The following is a 17,721-nucleotide window of genomic DNA, read 5'->3' as shown; positions in this document are numbered from 1 at the left end:
TCGATCGAGATCCCATCCTCAATCTACGTGTATGGCGAGAGTAGTGAGGATTCGTAGAGGAAATATTGTGGCAATAGAAAGGAACTCGACTTACATACTTGCCTACTTGACACTACTACGCCATGAGTGCTCTCGTACTCGCGCCATATTCGACCGAAAGCTTGCCCATTCAGCCAATTCTTCCGTAGGATGTTCCTGCAGTGCTGATCTCTACTGTACCCCGCAAGGAAGACACGGAGATGGAATGCGAGTCTTGACATGACGTGAGTCGAAATACGCCGCAGCTTACAAGGCGCAGAGACTGACGCGACATGACCAGGACGGCCGCTGGCACTGCCTGTGGTAGCGGAGCAGTTTACTTTCGATGTATCCGTGGTGTAGTGACGCTGAAATAGAAGATGCGGCGAACTTCGGAGGTCTGCTGCATGACTAGTGCGGTCACATGCTGCCAAGAAACATGAGTCTGGATCTCCAATAGTTCTGTAGATTGAACACATACACTTTCATGCCTTCACCACATATCACACTCCGCAACACTCTACGATATGGCCGACGTTGGATCACCAGTCCCGGACTCTCTCCCAGCAGCAGCCTTCGAAGACACCACCGCACCACCCACCACCTCATCCACCGAACTCACCACCACCACCAACACCGATGGCACCGTAACCAAAGTCAAAAGGACCAAAATCATAAAACGTAAACGACGACCCGCCCGGCCCCAACAAGATCCCGCCCTCTTCAAATCCATACCGCCACCGCAAACAGGCACAATCTTCAACATCTGGTACAACAAATGGTCCGGCGGCGACCGCGAGGACTCTCTAAGCAGCAAATCCCAAGCCAAAGGCCGATGCAACGTAGCAACCGACAGCGGCTACACGCGCGCCGATAAAGTCCCCGGATCCTACTTCTGTCTCTTTTTCGCTCGAGGATTGTGTCCTCGGGGTCAGGATTGCGAGTACCTGCACCGCTTACCCAACAGCCGGTCAGCTAAAGAGGGTGGCTTGGGAGATATTTATCCTAGTAATGTGGACTGTTTTGGACGGGATAAGTTTAGTGATTACCGGGATGATATGGGAGGGGTGGGGTCTTTTATGAGGGTGAACAGGACGTTGTACATTGGCCGCATACACGTCACAGACGATATCGAGGAAGTCGTGGCCCGCCACTTCCAGGAATGGGGACAGGTGGAGCGGACTCGTGTTTTACCCAGTCGCGGTGTGGCTTTCGTCACGTATACACATCTCGCAAACGCCGAGTTCGCGAAAGAAGCCATGGCGCATCAGATGCTGGACAACAACGAGACCCTCAACGTGCGTTGGGCGACAGTCGATCCTAACCCCGTCGCGCAGAAACGAGAGGCGAGGCGCGTGGAGGAGCAGGCTGCGGAGGCGATCAGAAGGGCGCTGCCGGCCAGTTATGTGGCGGAGTTGGAGGGGAGGAGGTGGGAGGGTGCGGATCCGCAGGAGGAGAGGAAGAGGAGGAAGATTGAGGGGAGTTTTGGACTGCAGGGGTATGAGGCGCCGGATGATGTGTGGTATGCTTCTGAGAAGGCTAGGCTGGATGCGCCGGAGGAGAAGAGGATGCTCGAGGCGCCTGAGGCGGAAGATGGGGATGAGGAGGAGATGGTGGGAGGGGTGGCAATCCAGGACGAAAAGGTCGAGAGTGGGCTGCTTGGGGCGTCAACGTTGGCTGCATTGCGAGGGTTCAAAGCTACGAGCACAGAGACGAAAGCGCCTGACAGACCTTCTGGTGCATTGGTGGGCTATGGAAGTGATAGCGAAGATGATGATGATGATTGATCGTCCATGTACGCGAGAACGTAAAGGTCGATCATGGCAGCAGTACTTTGGACCCGCGCTTAACGGCCTGTGTATACCTTTAGCGAGCGGCGCTGGTTCTGGGACTCATATCAGCCATCTTTCCCACGATTCTCCATGACTGTAGCATACCTATCGAGTGAAGCGAAAGCTTTTCACTAAGACGGCCACTTCCAGCTTTTCTGCCAGCTGTCCAAAGCGACTTCACGTTTGCATTCAGTGTTGGCAGATTATTGAGCGGTCGCTGAACGCTGATCGTAAGCTCATCCCCTTGCAGTCTGTCCCTCATCCGACATGTCCAAAATCCAAATGTTCACCCCCTCAATGATTGTTGCGGTGGTTTGGAAATGGGACCTCTCAGCCTAAAAGTATTGCCACAAGCGCCAGGCATGCCATCACCCACAACCTCGAACCACCAAGCCGTACAGCAAAAGACTTTTTCGCCTTCTGCGTACCACTAGCCACCGCTTGTGTTGGGCCTCCTGCCGCAGCAGCCGCGCTCAACGACACTTGCGTCGTCACCGCCGTCGCCTTACTCGTCAAGCCTTGCAGCAAGCTAGCACTCACAGTCTGTCCATCTACCACAAGCCCATCCGCAACAGCAGAAATCGTTTCGCCAGCTATCGTAGCTACTAAATCCCCCGCTGTCAGAGTCACGGTACCTATGGCGAAGACTCCGGGTCCGATCTCTGTTGCTGTTGTTTGCTTGAAGGATTCGGTGAGCAGGACACCAAATGTAGGACGAGGAACGAGCGTAGAGGCGGTGAGGCTTTGACCATTGATTACAAGACCTTTGTCCGCAGCTGAGAGAGTCTGGCCAGATATCATTGCGGCCGGTCCTCCCACGGAAAGTGTTGCGGTACCGAAGACGAAGATTCCAGGAGCCATCTCTGTGGCTGTGGCGAGGATTGAGCCTTGAGTGAAGACCACGCCAGTTGGTGCTGGTGGCAAGCCTGAGGCAGTGCAAGAAGTACCGTCCACCAAGAGACCACTTGGTCCAGCAGAAATCGTGCGGCCAGATATCGACATGGCTGGGCCTCCTGCTTTGAGAATCGCTGTGCCTACAGCAAAGATGCCCGGAGCGATTTCTGTGGCCGTAGCAAGACTTGTCTCTTCTGTGAAGACCACTCCGGTCGAAAGAGCTGGAAGGCTAGATGCTTTGTATGAGGTACCATCAACAACCAGACCAGAAGCGCCAACTGAGACAATGTGACCCAATACAGTCATAGCCGGACCATCAGCAGACAAAGTTGTCAAGCCTATTGAGAAAACACCTCGACTGATCTCCGTAGCTGTAGGAAGATTCAGACTTGCTGGAAAGCGAACGCCGCTCACAGCGGGACTCGTTCTTGGTGGAGCAGAAGCTGCTATGGTCTGTCCCTCAACAACGATCCCAGAGTCCACTGCAGATGCTTTTAGATCAGAGATCGTGGCAGCGGGCCCACCAGCACTTATTGTCTTCGAGCCGATCGCAAAGACGCCAGGGCTTATCTCGATCGCTGTGACGGATAGGGCACCTTGAAAAAGCACAATTCCACTGGGCGTGGCAGTCGGTAATGCAGACGCCAAACAAACTTGTTCGCCCGTTTACAATGAGACCCGAAGGAATGGCCGAGAAGGACTCCCCAGCGGCAGCAATAGCTGGTCCACCAGCAGTGACAAGTGCCGTTCCAATTGCAAACACACCTGGCTCCACTTCTGCGGCTGTAACCACGCGCGAGCTTGCGGACAATACGACACCTGACTGTGACGAACCAGCGGCTTCGACCGTCAGCGTCTGTCCATTGACGAGTAGTCCAGAACTCGCTGCAGAGAAAATCTGGCCAGATATAGTCGCCGCTGCGCCGCCTGCACTGAATGTGACAGAGCCGAGTACAAAGGTGCCAGAACCGAGCTCGGCAGCTGTCAATGTCTGCGAGCCTAGCGTCACGGGAATTGCGCGTGCCAAGGTGGTTGATGCTGGACTCAGAGGAGTTGTACTTAGTGACTTCCCGCCGCCCAGAAGTACTAAGCCTGCTGCTCCAAGACTAACGACTTGCCCAGATATGGTAGCTGGTGGGCCTCCGACTGATAATATAGAGTCACCAAGTCTGACAGTGCTCGGAGAGCCAACCTGAACAGCTGTGAAGGTTTGACCGCCGATCGTGACGAGGGCACCTTGCGTAGTTGGTGCAAGAGTCCTGGGAGCGCTGTACGAAACTGTTTGGCCATTGACTATAACACCACCAGAGGCAGCGCTGATCGTCTGTCCATCAAGCAATTGAGCTTGGCCGCCCACGGTCAGCGTAGCAGCGCCTATGACAGCGAAGTTTTTGTTTTCACTAGCGCTCGCTGTGTATGCAGTCCGAGCGATTGTCACAACAGCGATAGACGCCTGCGACACCTGTGCGCCTTGATTCAGGGCGGTCTGCACGGCTTTTACGATGCTCATTGCGGTGCCAGTGACCGGGACCTCATCTGGTGATTTCAGGGCCGAACCACTTGATGCTCCAGGCTTAAAGACTGCTTCAGGCGTGCTACCCACGATGCCTCCGTCACTTCCAGAGCCTGCTTGTTCTGTTTGATCGGCTGAATGCCCCACCGCCTCGGTCTGTAACGCCGCTGAGAGTATCGAGACAGCATTTGGATGGCTGATTAGCGCTGGAGCAGCTTGTCCGGTGGTTACAGCAGGACTCGCGATCGTGGTAGTTGCCACGCCTGCTCCGTTATTCATATCTCCCTCGGCGGCTCCGAATGAAAGAAAGCTCATAATGATGGCAGCTGGCGAGGATTCCAGCGTTTGATCTGTTGCAATAGCTGGGTCATCGTCCAGCAAAGGACTACTATCTCCTGTTGTGACAGGAGCCGGGATATTCGTGGGAGCATTGTCGTGAGTTTGAAGTTGCGTTTCCGAACCACAGCTGTTCGAAAAACTGGGGTTTGTTGCTGGTGGTAGGCTTGACAATATTTGTGGTGCCGAGGGCCCGATGTCTCCTCCTGGCATACAGCAACCTCGGCATGTAGAAGTACATGGAGTATCCACAGTTGAGACAGAAGTGTGAACCGCTTCAGGATGTCTAACATAGGAGGGTCCGTACTGGTAGCCCGACGAGATAGGCTCTGGTGGCTCGAAACTGCCGAGCAAGGCAATGGCACAGTCTGCAAAACTTGGATGGAAGGCTCGAACCTGTGTCGGCACTGCTAGTTGCGGTACATACGCACCGTTGAAGATGGTGCTACACTCAGGATGAGGACCTCGTAAGTTGCAGCCAGGCGCACCATCCGGACGAAGATAGTAGGCTTCCGCGGGCGGTGCGCCCAAGCCGCGGTAATTGACTGGTTCCACACGATAGGATGCAGTGGTTGAATTGTTCCATAGCACAGTATTGCTCGCAATACGCTGCATCCACTGTTCGTAGTCTCGGCCACCATGTGCAATGGCACTGACAGCACTAGCTGTGTTTACTCCGGGGCCCAGATCCCTGACAAGGCTCGACAGCGCAGTGGTTTGCAGCTCTAAAAGAGTCCAGCCCAACGTGAAAGCTCGGGGTTTCTTTGACGCCGAGCTGTTCTCCACCACTTTGGGCAATGCGCCAAGAGGAGCGCTGGTGATACAATGCTTGCTCGATGCTGTTGGCGTACGAGCAGATACCTCGTACAGAAACAGGTACACTGAGGGGTACGTCATCTTGACAGTCCCAAACAAGGCCGTCATGGGTTCCGATGTGTTGTAGTACTGGGTTCCGGTGGTATTGCCCTTGGCGTCGACGACAAACGAAGGCCAATAGAATAGTCGACCGAGGACAGCCTCGATCTGACATTGTCCGTCAGCAGACGATGGACTGCTGCAGGTAGCCTGGGTATTGTCCAATGCACAGCGCGGCCTATTCGTTGGCATTGGTGTAATCATTGGCTCTGTCGCATTGGCGACGTTCGTTGGTAGTCCAAGGCTATTAAGGTAGCTCTGCCACATGCTGCTACACTGAGCAGTGGCAATAGCGCATGTCGGACGCGGACTCGTCAATGTTGCGTTTCTGGTGGATGTATATGTCTGTGTTTCGATGCTGGTCTGCAGATAGCGTGTAATGTACTGTGTGACCGAGGTTGGTGTCAGCGTACCATGCGCTCGCGGATAGCCGTTCACAGTCGTATGAACATTAGCATGCCCGTATGTGGCATGGAAAGTTAGGCTGTGGTTGCTTTCGATGCGTGTGACGACTGAGGTTGTAAGCTCGGGCTCGAAGGCGTTACTCCAGGCAACATAGCTGGCCTGACAAGCTTCCCAGTGCGAAGCATTCACGTTATGAGGATGTAGCGAAGCATTGCCAGATGGACATGGTAAGTACATGCTGGCTCTTGACGTGGAATTCTGGGTCTCGATGGCGGCACTATGCGTAGCATTCAGTATCATGTGTGCTGTCGGCACGACAGATGCTGATGATACCATAGTCCCAGAAAGGTGTGCCGCAAGTGTCGTGTTGGCCCCAACCACGGTGGAATATGGAGACGAGCTATGTATCGCAGACGTCGCAGTGCTCGCGAGTATCATGCTAGGGTTCGAACTGCCATTTAGTATGTTTGCTGGAAAGAACGAGACAGAGGCATGTCCATATATGCTGCCGTGCATAGATGCACTTGTCGAGGACGAAGCAGCCATAGTGACGGTGCCGGTTACGGAGTGTATGGTCTGGTTCGATGATACCCCTAGACCATTTAAGATGTATGCACCAATGTTTGCTGATGACGACGGCAATGGCATCTGAACACTAGTCGGGCCAAAACTGCCATCCTCAGCGGTAACATTCCCGACGGTGATTATGCTATCGAGGCTGGAGGTCGCATCGCTCGATATGTCAGCTTTTGACGGTCCTGTGAACAGCGTTTCGTTCGACAATGCCGACGAGCCTCCTGTGGCCGGCGAAGGAACTGTTGGTGGGTCAGACTGCGTAGAAAGCTCGATTGATGTGGCGATCTGAGTCTTCCAAGTCGTACTCGTAAAGCTAATCTGCTGGGTCGAGTTGGCATAATATACAGTGCCTGATATCGTTAGCAGAAAGACTGGTAGACTGAAGAGGAGATGGCCGGATATAATTAGCGACAGTTGCGACAGAAATTCTTGCTTGCAGAATGCAGAAAGTGAAGCAGAATGCTGTGTAGGTATGCATGATGACGATAGGAGATCACGAAACGAGTGTATAGAAGGGAGACTTTGCCACGAGATAACGAGAGCTCGACAGAATGAACGTCGAAGATTGGCATGTATACTTCGACTTACTGTGTCCTAGGTATACCATACGCTGAGGGCCTAAAAACTCGCCACTCTCCAGTATGTCGTTCGACAGGCATGAAGGGACAGGGCTGCGCAAGCCACGACTGCAGCATGCATATGGAAACTGAATGCACTTACATGTACAAGAAGGCGTCGAAGCATTTTGTACCTCTCATTGCTGGTCCGATCTGCTTCTATGAAAGACGGGTTGTTCAGCTGAACCTCCCCATTCCGCCCCAGCAGCCAATGAAAGCTCGGTATCCAGTCTTACCTCACGGCCTTGACCTTTAGGCGATGAGTCTTGCCGTTTCGCTGGGTTACATCGCGTTACAGCCTTGAGGCAGCCCGCGCTATTCGGGAGAAAGGCTCCTGCATTTCCCACGTGTTTGGGATGAAGTGGGTCCAGACTTCAGATCAGTTTGTCTGTTTTACTACACACCCACGACGGCCAGATCGGGTTCCATGTGACAGCCTACGTCCATGTATGGCGGCAGCGCTGGCCGAGTAAGGTTCCCGTAGCGTCTCGAAGGGACGCACGATGGATGTGTTGCGTTTGATGAAGAGAAGAAAATCATGTTGGCAAGCGTGAAGGTGTGCCAAGACCATAAGGCTGAGTGGTTGGTTCCAGATCGTGACCGAGGCCAACGTAGCAATCTTCCCGTGAATGTAGACCAGACAGCAAATACAAAATGTCGGACTTCATATGGAATTGAAGCATGGCGAAACACGATGAGAGAGAAGTACAAGCTCATCACATGTAGGGCAGGAATGCGGCTGCAGAGCTTGAGAGGAGGTTGTCCGGCTCATGTTACCCGCTTGCCGAAAGGACAAGAGATAGGGCATATGTACGGCTGAACGAAAGTATAGTATCTTGACGATTCCTCCAGCTCGTATGAACATCTTGTCAAGGTCTCCAGATCATAACTTGCCACTGAGCTGTATGAGAAAAGTCGACGTCCACTCTAACATCCTTCCGCCACGCCAACCATGGCATCCTTCCAAAACAAAGCAATAGCAATTACAGGTGGCGCATCAGGCATCGGCCTTTCCCTCGCCAGACTCCTCGCCCAACGGGGTGCCAAGCTCAGCATAGCGGACGTATCACAACAGAACCTCGACAACGCCTCTTCAACGCTAAGGGAGCACACGTCAAGCTCAGACGACGTCTTGGCCACGAAATGTGATGTCCGCGACTACTCATCCGTACAGCACTGGCTCCAAGCGACCGTTGAGAAATTCGGGCAGATCGACGGCGCGGCGAATTTGGCGGGAGTGTTCAAGAGGGCAGAGCTGACGGCTACGGAGGCGGATATGTGGGATTTTATCATTGGAGTAAATCTGACTGTGAGCATTCTTATCCTTTTCGTAGTCGATTGATGCGACTGACGTAGATTTACAGGGTGTAATGCACTGCCTCAAAGCCGAGCTCAACATCATGAAGAAAGGCTCCAGTATCGTCAACGCAGCCTCGATCGCAGGTCTTCGTGGCCAGGCTGGGAGTGGAGCATATGCAGCATCCAAGCACGGAGTCATCGGCCTGACTAGGGTTGCAGCTGTCGAAAGTGGTCCGAAGGGTATCCGTGTCAATGCGGTGGCGCCGGTACGTCCTTGTAAACGTCCCATATGGTAGCCCGAATTTGTTAACTGACTTCTACGTTGTAGGGCTATATCAACACTCCAATGCTGGACCAGGCGACCGGAGGTGCCAACATCCAGGAAGGTCTCGACAAGGTGCCGATTTCGAGGAAAGCTGACCCGGAGGAAGTCGCAAAGGTCATTGCATTCCTGCTATCAGATGAGAGCTCTTTCGTGACGGGTGCAATATACAGTGTCGATGGTGGGTGGAACACCTAGGTAAATGTTCGTACAGCTTGAATGTTTGTCCTCATATCTGCATCGAAACCTCACCCCTTGCGCCTCGCTGGAAACGCTGCAAACTTGTAATCGGTCAAGAGGCGCAGCTCTTTATGTCCCTGCCCTCTCCATCATGCCCACGCCATTACGTATCACACCGACGAGTCCACCAGTCTGCACAGTCTCACTGCCGCCACCACTTAACCTGTATTCAATATCTGCTAGCCCTTCCAGCCACGACACTCTCGTCTGTGCCGGGACATCGACCTCGCTTAGCTGCTCGCCAAGGGCAGTAAGGATGTCTGCCAGAGCGAGACCTTTCGCGCGCTTGAGTGTGTTGATCGTCGTTAAGCACGACCCGATATTGCTGGTCGTAAGTAGTGTCTGGGCAATGGTCTGGATGTCTGCTGGATGTGGCGCAGCTATGCAGTCGTAGATGGTTTCCTGTGTGATGAGATCGCGCTTAATGTCTTTCGACTCCTTGACAGGCTTGCCGGGCACGTGAAGTGGAGTAGAAGAGGCATGACATGCTTGAAGCACGTTCAGAGCACGACGCATATCACCCTTAGACAGTGTCACGAGGCTGTCGGTCGCATCAGGTGCGATGTTAACGCGCTCCTCATCGATGACTTTGTCAACCAGACGTCTGATATCGGGTTCCTTTAGTGGCGAAAATCTGAAGCGGGTGCATCTTGACAAGAGAGCAGGCGACAATTTGTGCGAGTAGTTGGCAATGATGCAGAAGCGAGTATTCGCAGTGTACTTCTCCATAATCCGACGCAAGGCCATCTGAGCAGTACCTGTCATGGCATCTGCTTCGTCGAGGATGATGAGCTTGTAGCTTGCAATGCTCTCGGACTGCGCTTTGTCGAAGCTCCCAGCAAAGATCTGCTTGGTGGACGAGAACGTCTTGATTTGCTCTCGAACTACGTCGATACCTCTATCATCGGATGCATTGAGCTCCAGGACCATTTGCCGCATATTCTTGTTGCCATATATCCTTCTGGCAAGGGCCAGGACTGTGCTGGTCTTGCCAGTACCAGGCGGCCCGTATAACAGCAGGTGCGGTAATCGATTTGTGTCTACGAATCTGTTGATCGTCGCCAGAATGTCCTGGTGTCCACTGACATCTGCCAGCGACGCTGGTCTGTATTTCTCCACCCATGGTAATGTGTCTTCCGCTTCTACCGGCAGGTTGGCGGCGCTGCGTTTTCCTTTTGTGTCTGTTGCGGAGGAAAATTGGATGTCAGAGGTCGCCTTGGACGCATCCTCCATATCGATGTCATCTTCGTAGTCTGACATTGTGATGTCTGTCGATGTTGTGGACTTGATCTGATGTTCGAGAAAGACGCGTCGTGCACGCGTACAGTGCAGTGCCTGAGGCCACCACAAATCCAACCCACCTTGGGATGACGACTTTCCACAGGCCACAGCAATGGCCAAACAGTAACAAACACATAGAAAGCTTCGCAGACTCACAGCCACCCCGATTGGATACGTCACGAAATTAGCACCGCGAATCGGGCCAGTGTCCAGCTGAAGCGCATACCTTCGCGACCATGCCGGCTTACCACAGCGTCTTCCTCGATGAGCCAAACCAGCAGATCATAGGCAACTTCGCCCTCCTACCACTACGAACAAAGACCCGAGGACCGGCACAACAGCTACAACAACTCACGGACACAACCGAGCTCGACATCGAACCCTCACACACAGCGTACGACCCTCTAGACGAGATCCTCAGCCTATTCCGCGCCAACACATTCTTTCGCAACTTCGAGATCAAAGGTCCCGCTGATCGCGTACTAATCTATGGCATCCTCTTCGTCTCAGAAGCGCTATCGAAGATCCGACCAGGAATGTCACGGCGAGACGCGGAGAAGAACGTCATGAACGTGGCATTGGACAACAACTTTGCTATCCCTGGCGATGCTGCTTTCCCTCTCAACCAAGCGTTTGAACCACCGAGGGATAGGAACGAGGCGGAGGTGCTGAGGCAGTATATCATGCAGATGAGGCAGGAATTGGCTGCGCGATTGTTGAACCGAGTGTATGCGGATGGGAGTGGACAGCCGAGCAAGGTATGTACGGTCACGCGCGCATGGGCATGGTTTGGGGGGCAAGCAATGTGCTGACAGTCTCGACAGTGGTGGCTTAGCTTCCAGAAGCGAAAATTCATGGGCAAGCAGCTGTGAGCTCGATCGGACCCTGCACGCAGTGTACATACATGATGGCACAACGAGACGAAGCCGAAGCCGCGCAGATCGAATACGAGCTGTAGCTCATGATATATTCCATCATGACAATAGGGCTCTTGACCGTTGTGATGATGCGGCATCTGACGCGCAGTCTAGCTATCAATGGCTATGCAGGTTCTGAGGAAGACTGCCAGACATAGTACACGGATTATTGCACTGCACAGCCATAAGATGGGGTGTTCCTTCAGTGACCAGACGGATCGTTTGCGATAGTAGTGTGCTGCATGCAAGCAGTCCTCGTGTAGATCTAGCAATGCCCTGCACTATCTACAAGCACAAGCATGGCACCGTATCGTGTCAAGACCCTTTCCGCATAGATCTCTCCAGTGTCACAGTGCGAAGCCTTGTTGTCCGGCAGCCAACCCGTCTTCGCCTACGTCAAGCATCGAATGGAGTGTCTTGTACTTCACGTGCAGCTCCTCATCGGGACAAGCGGATCTCTAAGCCTCGATGCCAAGCCGCCTCCGCCCAAACGACGATCGCGCTAGAAGTTGCGAAGAATGACTCTATTCGTCTCGTAGATGGTTGCTTCGATCACGCCCTGCTTGTGCCTCGTCGTCTGACCACTTAGCTGTCCGCAATGGCACTCGAAGGATTCGTTCAAGTTAAGTAGCTACTCGGTTCGTAAGTCGTATGTGGTTGCCGCTCGAACCTCAGGCCACAGCTTCGCCACCTTTTGATCAGCAGGCTGAATTACTCTACTCCGTTTCGCTACGGCTTTGTCGTGGAGGCATATCTATCTCTTTCAGCTCTACCTTGTACTGTCTTATCTTCTTGCGAGCTCCTTCTAACTATCGAGTTTCCGTTAAAACCTGATAACATTTTGAAGCAACCAATACGTCCAACCATGCCTTCAAGGCTATCCAAGTTGTTTCGGTCCGAGAAGTTGGACAAGGAGAAAGAAGCAGAGGCTGATGCAGAACGTAGTCGCTCTAGCGGCGACGTTGCTCCTCCAGCCTACGCGCCACCCGAATACGACCAGGACAATGTCCTCGACCCACCAGACATGACAGCCGGCTTTGCCAATCTGAAGCTCAGCTCGAAGAACAAAGATGGCGTACCCACGATCGACGAGTGTGCTGCGCACCTGAAGCTCCTCGAGTGCTTCTACCGCCTCAAGCAGTCCATCGGCTCACGAGATGGGATCTATGGAATCTCGGACAGTGTTGTGACCCAACACATTGCCAGCGGCGACAAGGCGAATGAGCTACTAGCCAAGCTTGCTGAGAAGCGCTGGGCTATCTACCTACATCAAGCCGTCGACCGTTTCGATGCATGGCTACACGCTCTCATGCCCGATGCTAAGCCCATTACCTATACCGAGTATCAGACGACGGCTGAGAACGGATCACTGTGCCATCCCAGCCCTGCCAACCCACCTTTCGTGCTCGAACAGGAGCACTTACCGCCAGTCGATGTGCTCATGGTCTGGCATTCGTATATGCTCAACCCTAGAGCTTACCTGGAAGACTGTCTGCGACTCGGACGTATGCGACTATGGCATACAGACATGCCGTGGCACAGCATCTCGTCCAGTATCAATGCCGGAACCTTCAAGTACGAGCCTGGCGAAGTCACTGAAGGAGTCTTTGCCGGCATGACTGGTCTTAAATGGGACAGCGCTTCATCCGATGTCAAGGACAAGTCTATCGTATGCCCCTCGTGCCAGAGTCAGCTCTCAGTGCCATGGACGGCGATGTCTGAACCAACTAGAGCAGTCACCGAGTCGACCCTCCCCGACATCATCGACGGAATGCTCTCTACAGGCACAGGGTATTGTGACAAGGATCTCTTAGCATCCTGCCCAAGCTGCAAGACGACCGTCACGCACGAACGTCTGCGTGCTGGCAAGTTCTGCTCAGACATCAAGAAGTTGTTGAACAATGACACACCTATGGGTGGTACGATGCTCGGAACAAGTGGACTCCCGGGTAAAGCAGCCGGACAGCGCGACATCCTCTTCAAATACGTTACGCTACCGCCAAACAATATCTTGAGAGATGGTCTAGGTGGGAAGCTGCTCGCCTCCACCAAGGCGGAAGGTGACGGCTTCAGCGAGAGCATGCAGGGCATTCGAGATGTCATTGAGGCTGCTACACAAGACAAAGCTTACATGCGGAAGGTGCGCGGGAGTGCAAGCCATCGCTTGACGCGCGCAGAGAAGATTGGCATCCGACGCATGATGAGCAGGTATTGGGACAATAGCTCACCATTCGCTCTCGACTTGGTCGGAGCTGTTGTACGACAAGGCTCCTTCATCGAGAAGATGCATAACATCGACTGGTAAGAGAACTATCGACTGGCGTGTGGAGTGAAATGGTGCTGACTTCTTGTCCCTACAGGCTACACTCACCCGCACTTCCCAGCACCATGAAACGACTACTGACCAAGTACGAACGCTTCGTGCAAATCATGGCAGACCAGCACAACATGGCGGTACCAACTCTCGACGTCGACCTAGCATGGCATAGCCACCAACTCAGCCCGTCTGGGTATATGGAGTACACAATCAAAGCCACAAAGCAATTCATCGACCATGATGACAAGGTCGCCGAGACGAAGCTCAACGATGCCTTCGCCTGGACAAGCAAGACCTATCAGCGCCTCTTCAACGAGCCGTACAGTGAGTGTACATGTTGGTATTGCGAAGCTGTCCGCGAGAGCCACACAAGCACCGCCAGCCGTCTCTTCCATGGATCACAATCGCGAGTCACGGACAGCATGGTCCACAAAGTTGAGACCGATTCCGCGAAGAGCGTACACATCTCCAGCCACAACGCCGTCCGCCCATCGGATGACACGAACAAGTACCAAATAACAGCTTCCAGACAAGCTGACGAGCTCGACAAAGCATATCGTAAGGCTTGCATACGCGCCAGCAAGAACGGCAAGCCAGCACCAAAACGCGAGAACTACTCCTATTCCGATGCTTGGGGGTACCCGGTCTACATGCCTGCTTATGCTCCTTATATTGGATATGCTGGGTACTGCCCGGCTTACTATCCCATGAATCCAGGCTGCATGGCTGTTGGAGCAGGTATGGCCGGAAATTGCTGTGCTGGAACCTGTGGAGGTGGTGTTGCGGCTGGATCATGTGGTGGAGGCGCGGGGGCATGTGCTGGCGGTGCTGCTGGAGGGTAAGTCATGATCTCCTGTTTCCCTTGTGAATTGTGCTGATCGTCTTTTTTTAGATGCGGTGGCGGCGGCGCTGGCGGAGGCGGATGTGGAGGTGGCGGAGGAGGAGGATGCGGCGGTGGAGGCGGAGGCGGAGGATGTGGGGGAGGTGGTGGGTGCTAAGAAGGTGACTGAGCGTGTAGGCACGCAGATTGAGAGAGAGCTTGATGACGATCGAAGCAAAGAAACGGGATACCTGGCAGCCGTTCGCCAAACCACTATCATGAATACTTTACGATAGCAGTAGCTACTACGACTTGACGCTCAGCTGTCTGTACTTCTTATACCATATTCAGAGCTTCTTTCTCCGACGCAAGACACAAACCACGTGCAGGGACGGGCGCGTGAAACAATGTTCATGCGATCCACAAATTGACTCTGCCGACCTCATGGAGCATCGCTCCTTGGTACTAGAATCTCAAACTCTTCCCACTTTGCAAGGGACTGGTCTGTCTTGCGATAAGCCTTGAGTAGAGTATCGAGCTCCGCACGTGAACGTCGTCCAGCCACTAAACTGAGCATGCCAGCCGAAGTCTCAAACGATGGATCGAACACCAGCAACGATCTGGAGCCATCAGTCCTTCGTTCCAACCCAACGATGGTCATGGAATGCCCGAATCGCTGGAAGTACAGAGACGAGCGCTGCGTAAGCCGAGAGCTCCCACGGTTCTCGCTAGCCTCGACGCCACTGATGAAATGTGCTTCCACGAAATCGAGCAGACCCACGACAGCCAGCTCATGGGTCTCGTCCTTGAAGGAATGAGCTTCAACGCTGATGCCGATCTGGGTGAAGTACGCAGCTGCTTCAGACGTCCCTATCCACTTACGTGTACCACTGATTCCGCCCGTCTCGCGGCGTCCATGAGCAAGGATACCATCGTCCCACGCTTGCTCGATGCTGTCCTGGATCTGGAGTACATCCGGTGTACGACGTAAGTCCGGAAGCTCACCACTTGCTCGCAAATATGTGAGCAGCATTTGAATGTTCCAGTAACCGCAGAAGTTGCCATCGCAGCGTAGCTTACTTACGTGGTTGACGCCAGGGTGACAGAGATAAGTTACTTCATTCTCTGCGTCGCGAGCACAAAGACTGGCGAGGATCGGTATGAGCCCGGCAGTTTCATTTTCGATTACAGATTGCCGACTCAGCTTACCGTCTGCACCGATTTTATTGATGTGACGAGGCTTGCCGTCTTCCAGCAAGTGGCGCCGAACTTGGTCGGGCATGCGCTTCTCGAATGCATGAGGGCCGAGCTCGCGCCTGCCTAACCTGCCGGGAGGTGGTACAACTTTTGACTTTTTGCTTTGGGATCCCCCCAACGTAGAACTACCGGAGAAATATTCCAGCAGTGTTGGCGCAGAGGAGGCTGGTTGGGGTTTGGGTCGTCTGCTGCGTGACTTTTGTAGCTTGGCTTGCCGACCCGGGTCACTCTTAGCCAGTTGTTCTTCTGTCTTCGCGCTCACTGATCGCATGCTGGTGCTGTTATCCGATCCAGTCATTGATTCATGTACGGCCATATGCTCGTCCACGTCTGCTAGCAGGACATATTCGCCGCATCCAGGGCGTGTGCACTTTATAAATTGGCAATCTTCGGAGGCAAATTCTTGTCCAACAGCATTGCAGCGACGGTCGACTGCGTCGTGACCATGTCTTTGTGAAGATAGACCCAGGTTCTCTGCATGATTCTCTTCGACATGTGCTTCGATCACCAAAGGTTCAGGACTAGTGACGCCACAGAATGGGCAGGTGGCCTCAACCATGTTGGCCGGATGCCCAGCAGCGATGGGATTGTGTATGTACACGAACCAGCATGCTGACGAGGCAAAAGGTCATGCTCCAGCGAAGTCAAGTTATGTGAGTGAATGGAGTGTTTGCTTGGCCGCCAGTCGAGGTAGTCACGATTTGATGTACAGATGCCTTGATGCCTAATCAGGGTCCTCGATGCAAGCGACGGTTCTTTGCAGCCACCGATCGCGGGGTCTTGCTCGAATGCAGTCAGCACATGCGAAGAAGAATGGAGTCAGATAAAAAGTGTACGCGCCCTACAAGTGTATTATTGATCGAGTCTAGACGGCCTCGGCATCGATAGTTGAGTCATTGACATTTTCTTAGATCTTGGTAGGCTTGCTGTCCATTCTTCAGATCACACTTCTTCACATCACTATCTCCGCACCTTCTTCACATCCACAGCATGGCATCCAACGGCACATCGACCTTTCCTGAGCGCCCTTCTGCCTTCCGTTCCCAGTCTAGCCGTCAGAACGGACACTCTGATACTACTTCTTCTACCACAGCGACCAAGAGCTCAGTCAGCATGTCTAGCAATGGAACGCAATCCTCATTCGCCGTCAAGGCTGGTCTGGCACAGATGCTGAAGGGTGGCGTGATCATGGACGTCGTCAACGTCGAGCAAGCACGCATTGCAGAGGAAGCTGGTGCGTGTGCCGTCATGGCCCTCGAGCGAGTACCAGCGGACATCAGAGCACAGGGAGGCGTGGCGAGGATGAGTGACCCTGCCATGATTCAGGACATCATGCGTGCGGTCACCACCCCAGTCATGGCGAAGGCACGGATAGGACATCTCGTGGAGTGTCAGATCCTCCAGGCTATCGGCGTGGACTACATTGACGAGTCTGAGGTCCTCACACCTGCGGACCCAGTCAACCACGTGGACAAGAACCTGTACAACACACCTTTCGTCTGTGGATGCAGGAACCTGGGCGAGGCATTGAGACGCATCAGTGAGGGCGCGGCAATGATCAGGACGAAGGGCGAGGCAGGAACCGGTGATGTGGTAGAGGCTGTACGACACATGCAGACCGTCAACGCCGAGATCGCAAAGGCATCTTCAGCAACAGACGCCGACCTCAGGACCATGGCAAGAGAGCTCGAGTGCGACTACGCACTATTGAAGGAGACCGCCAAGCTCAAGCGTCTACCAGTCGTCAACTTCGCAGCAGGAGGTATTGCCACCCCAGCAGATGCGGCACTCATGATGCAGATGGGCTGCGACGGCGTCTTCGTCGGCTCAGGAATCTTCAAGTCTGGTGACCCTGCCAAGAGGGCCAAGGCTATCGTGCAGGCCACGACTCATTACAACGATCCAAAGGTACTAGCCGAGGTCTCCATAGGCTTGGGCGAGGCTATCGTCGGTATCAACTGCTTCAGCATGGGTGAGAACGACAAGCTAGCGAAGCGAGGATGGTGAAGTGGATAGACAGGCAGGAGGAGCCTCCAGCTACATGCATAGCACAGGCGTCTGAAAGTCAAGCTAGCAATACCGTATTCCTGCTCTCATGCACTATATACAGCCCATAACATCGTAGAATTATGCAATTGCTTGCCCCACTGTGCTGGTACAAT

At 53.6% G+C, this 17,721-nt stretch overlaps 8 protein-coding genes across 8 annotated transcripts; 5 read left to right on the top strand and 3 right to left on the bottom strand.

The window, feature by feature from the left end:
* Positions 1 to 545: 545 nt before the first annotated feature.
* On the top strand, positions 546 to 1,805 carry CWC2 (Pre-mRNA-splicing factor; the record flags this gene model as incomplete). The annotated part of the gene is made up of 2 exons (XM_064839067.1): positions 546 to 948; positions 994 to 1,805. 2 exons carry the CDS (start codon positions 546 to 548, stop codon positions 1,803 to 1,805), a joined length of 1,215 nt encoding a protein of 404 aa, XP_064693315.1.
* Positions 1,806 to 2,180: 375 nt separating this feature from the next.
* Positions 2,181 to 6,459, bottom strand: LTS14_006370 (uncharacterized protein; the record flags this gene model as incomplete). Its single annotated transcript, XM_064839066.1, has 2 exons — positions 2,181 to 3,340; positions 3,399 to 6,459. 2 exons carry the CDS (start codon positions 6,457 to 6,459, stop codon positions 2,181 to 2,183), a joined length of 4,221 nt encoding a protein of 1,406 aa, XP_064693314.1.
* Positions 6,460 to 8,058: 1,599 nt separating this feature from the next.
* On the top strand, positions 8,059 to 8,925 carry LTS14_006369 (uncharacterized protein; the record flags this gene model as incomplete). Its single annotated transcript, XM_064839065.1, has 3 exons — positions 8,059 to 8,415; positions 8,471 to 8,671; positions 8,734 to 8,925. 3 exons carry the CDS (start codon positions 8,059 to 8,061, stop codon positions 8,923 to 8,925), a joined length of 750 nt encoding a protein of 249 aa, XP_064693313.1.
* Positions 8,926 to 9,036: 111 nt separating this feature from the next.
* On the bottom strand, positions 9,037 to 10,227 carry RFC3 (Subunit of heteropentameric Replication factor C (RF-C); the record flags this gene model as incomplete). Its single annotated transcript, XM_064839064.1, has 1 exon — positions 9,037 to 10,227. One exon carries the CDS (start codon positions 10,225 to 10,227, stop codon positions 9,037 to 9,039), a length of 1,191 nt encoding a protein of 396 aa, XP_064693312.1.
* A 257-nt stretch (positions 10,228 to 10,484) lies between these two features.
* Positions 10,485 to 11,120, top strand: ARC18 (subunit of the Arp2/3 complex; the record flags this gene model as incomplete). Its single annotated transcript, XM_064839063.1, has 2 exons — positions 10,485 to 11,006; positions 11,073 to 11,120. 2 exons carry the CDS (start codon positions 10,485 to 10,487, stop codon positions 11,118 to 11,120), a joined length of 570 nt encoding a protein of 189 aa, XP_064693311.1.
* Positions 11,121 to 12,030: 910 nt separating this feature from the next.
* LTS14_006366 (uncharacterized protein) lies at positions 12,031 to 14,598 on the top strand (the record flags this gene model as incomplete). Its single annotated transcript, XM_064839062.1, has 3 exons — positions 12,031 to 13,466; positions 13,526 to 14,220; positions 14,375 to 14,598. 3 exons carry the CDS (start codon positions 12,031 to 12,033, stop codon positions 14,596 to 14,598), a joined length of 2,355 nt encoding a protein of 784 aa, XP_064693310.1.
* Positions 14,599 to 14,744: 146 nt separating this feature from the next.
* Positions 14,745 to 16,118, bottom strand: LTS14_006365 (uncharacterized protein; the record flags this gene model as incomplete). Its single annotated transcript, XM_064839061.1, has 2 exons — positions 14,745 to 15,266; positions 15,387 to 16,118. 2 exons carry the CDS (start codon positions 16,116 to 16,118, stop codon positions 14,745 to 14,747), a joined length of 1,254 nt encoding a protein of 417 aa, XP_064693309.1.
* Positions 16,119 to 16,549: 431 nt separating this feature from the next.
* Positions 16,550 to 17,566, top strand: SNZ1 (Pyridoxal 5'-phosphate synthase subunit snz1; the record flags this gene model as incomplete). Its single annotated transcript, XM_064839060.1, has 1 exon — positions 16,550 to 17,566. The coding sequence occupies one exon, from the start codon at positions 16,550 to 16,552 to the stop codon at positions 17,564 to 17,566; it is 1,017 nt and encodes a 338-aa protein (XP_064693308.1).
* Between the last annotated feature and the right edge of the window lie 155 nt (positions 17,567 to 17,721).

The sequence above is a fragment of the Recurvomyces mirabilis genome (assembly GCF_035927965.1).
Source record: "Recurvomyces mirabilis strain CCFEE 5264 chromosome Unknown scaffold_16, whole genome shotgun sequence".
Classification (NCBI taxonomy): domain Eukaryota; kingdom Fungi; phylum Ascomycota; class Dothideomycetes; order Mycosphaerellales; family Teratosphaeriaceae; genus Recurvomyces; species Recurvomyces mirabilis.
Note: the sequence above shows the minus strand (reverse complement) of the source record. Positions and strands in the feature narration are given on the sequence as shown.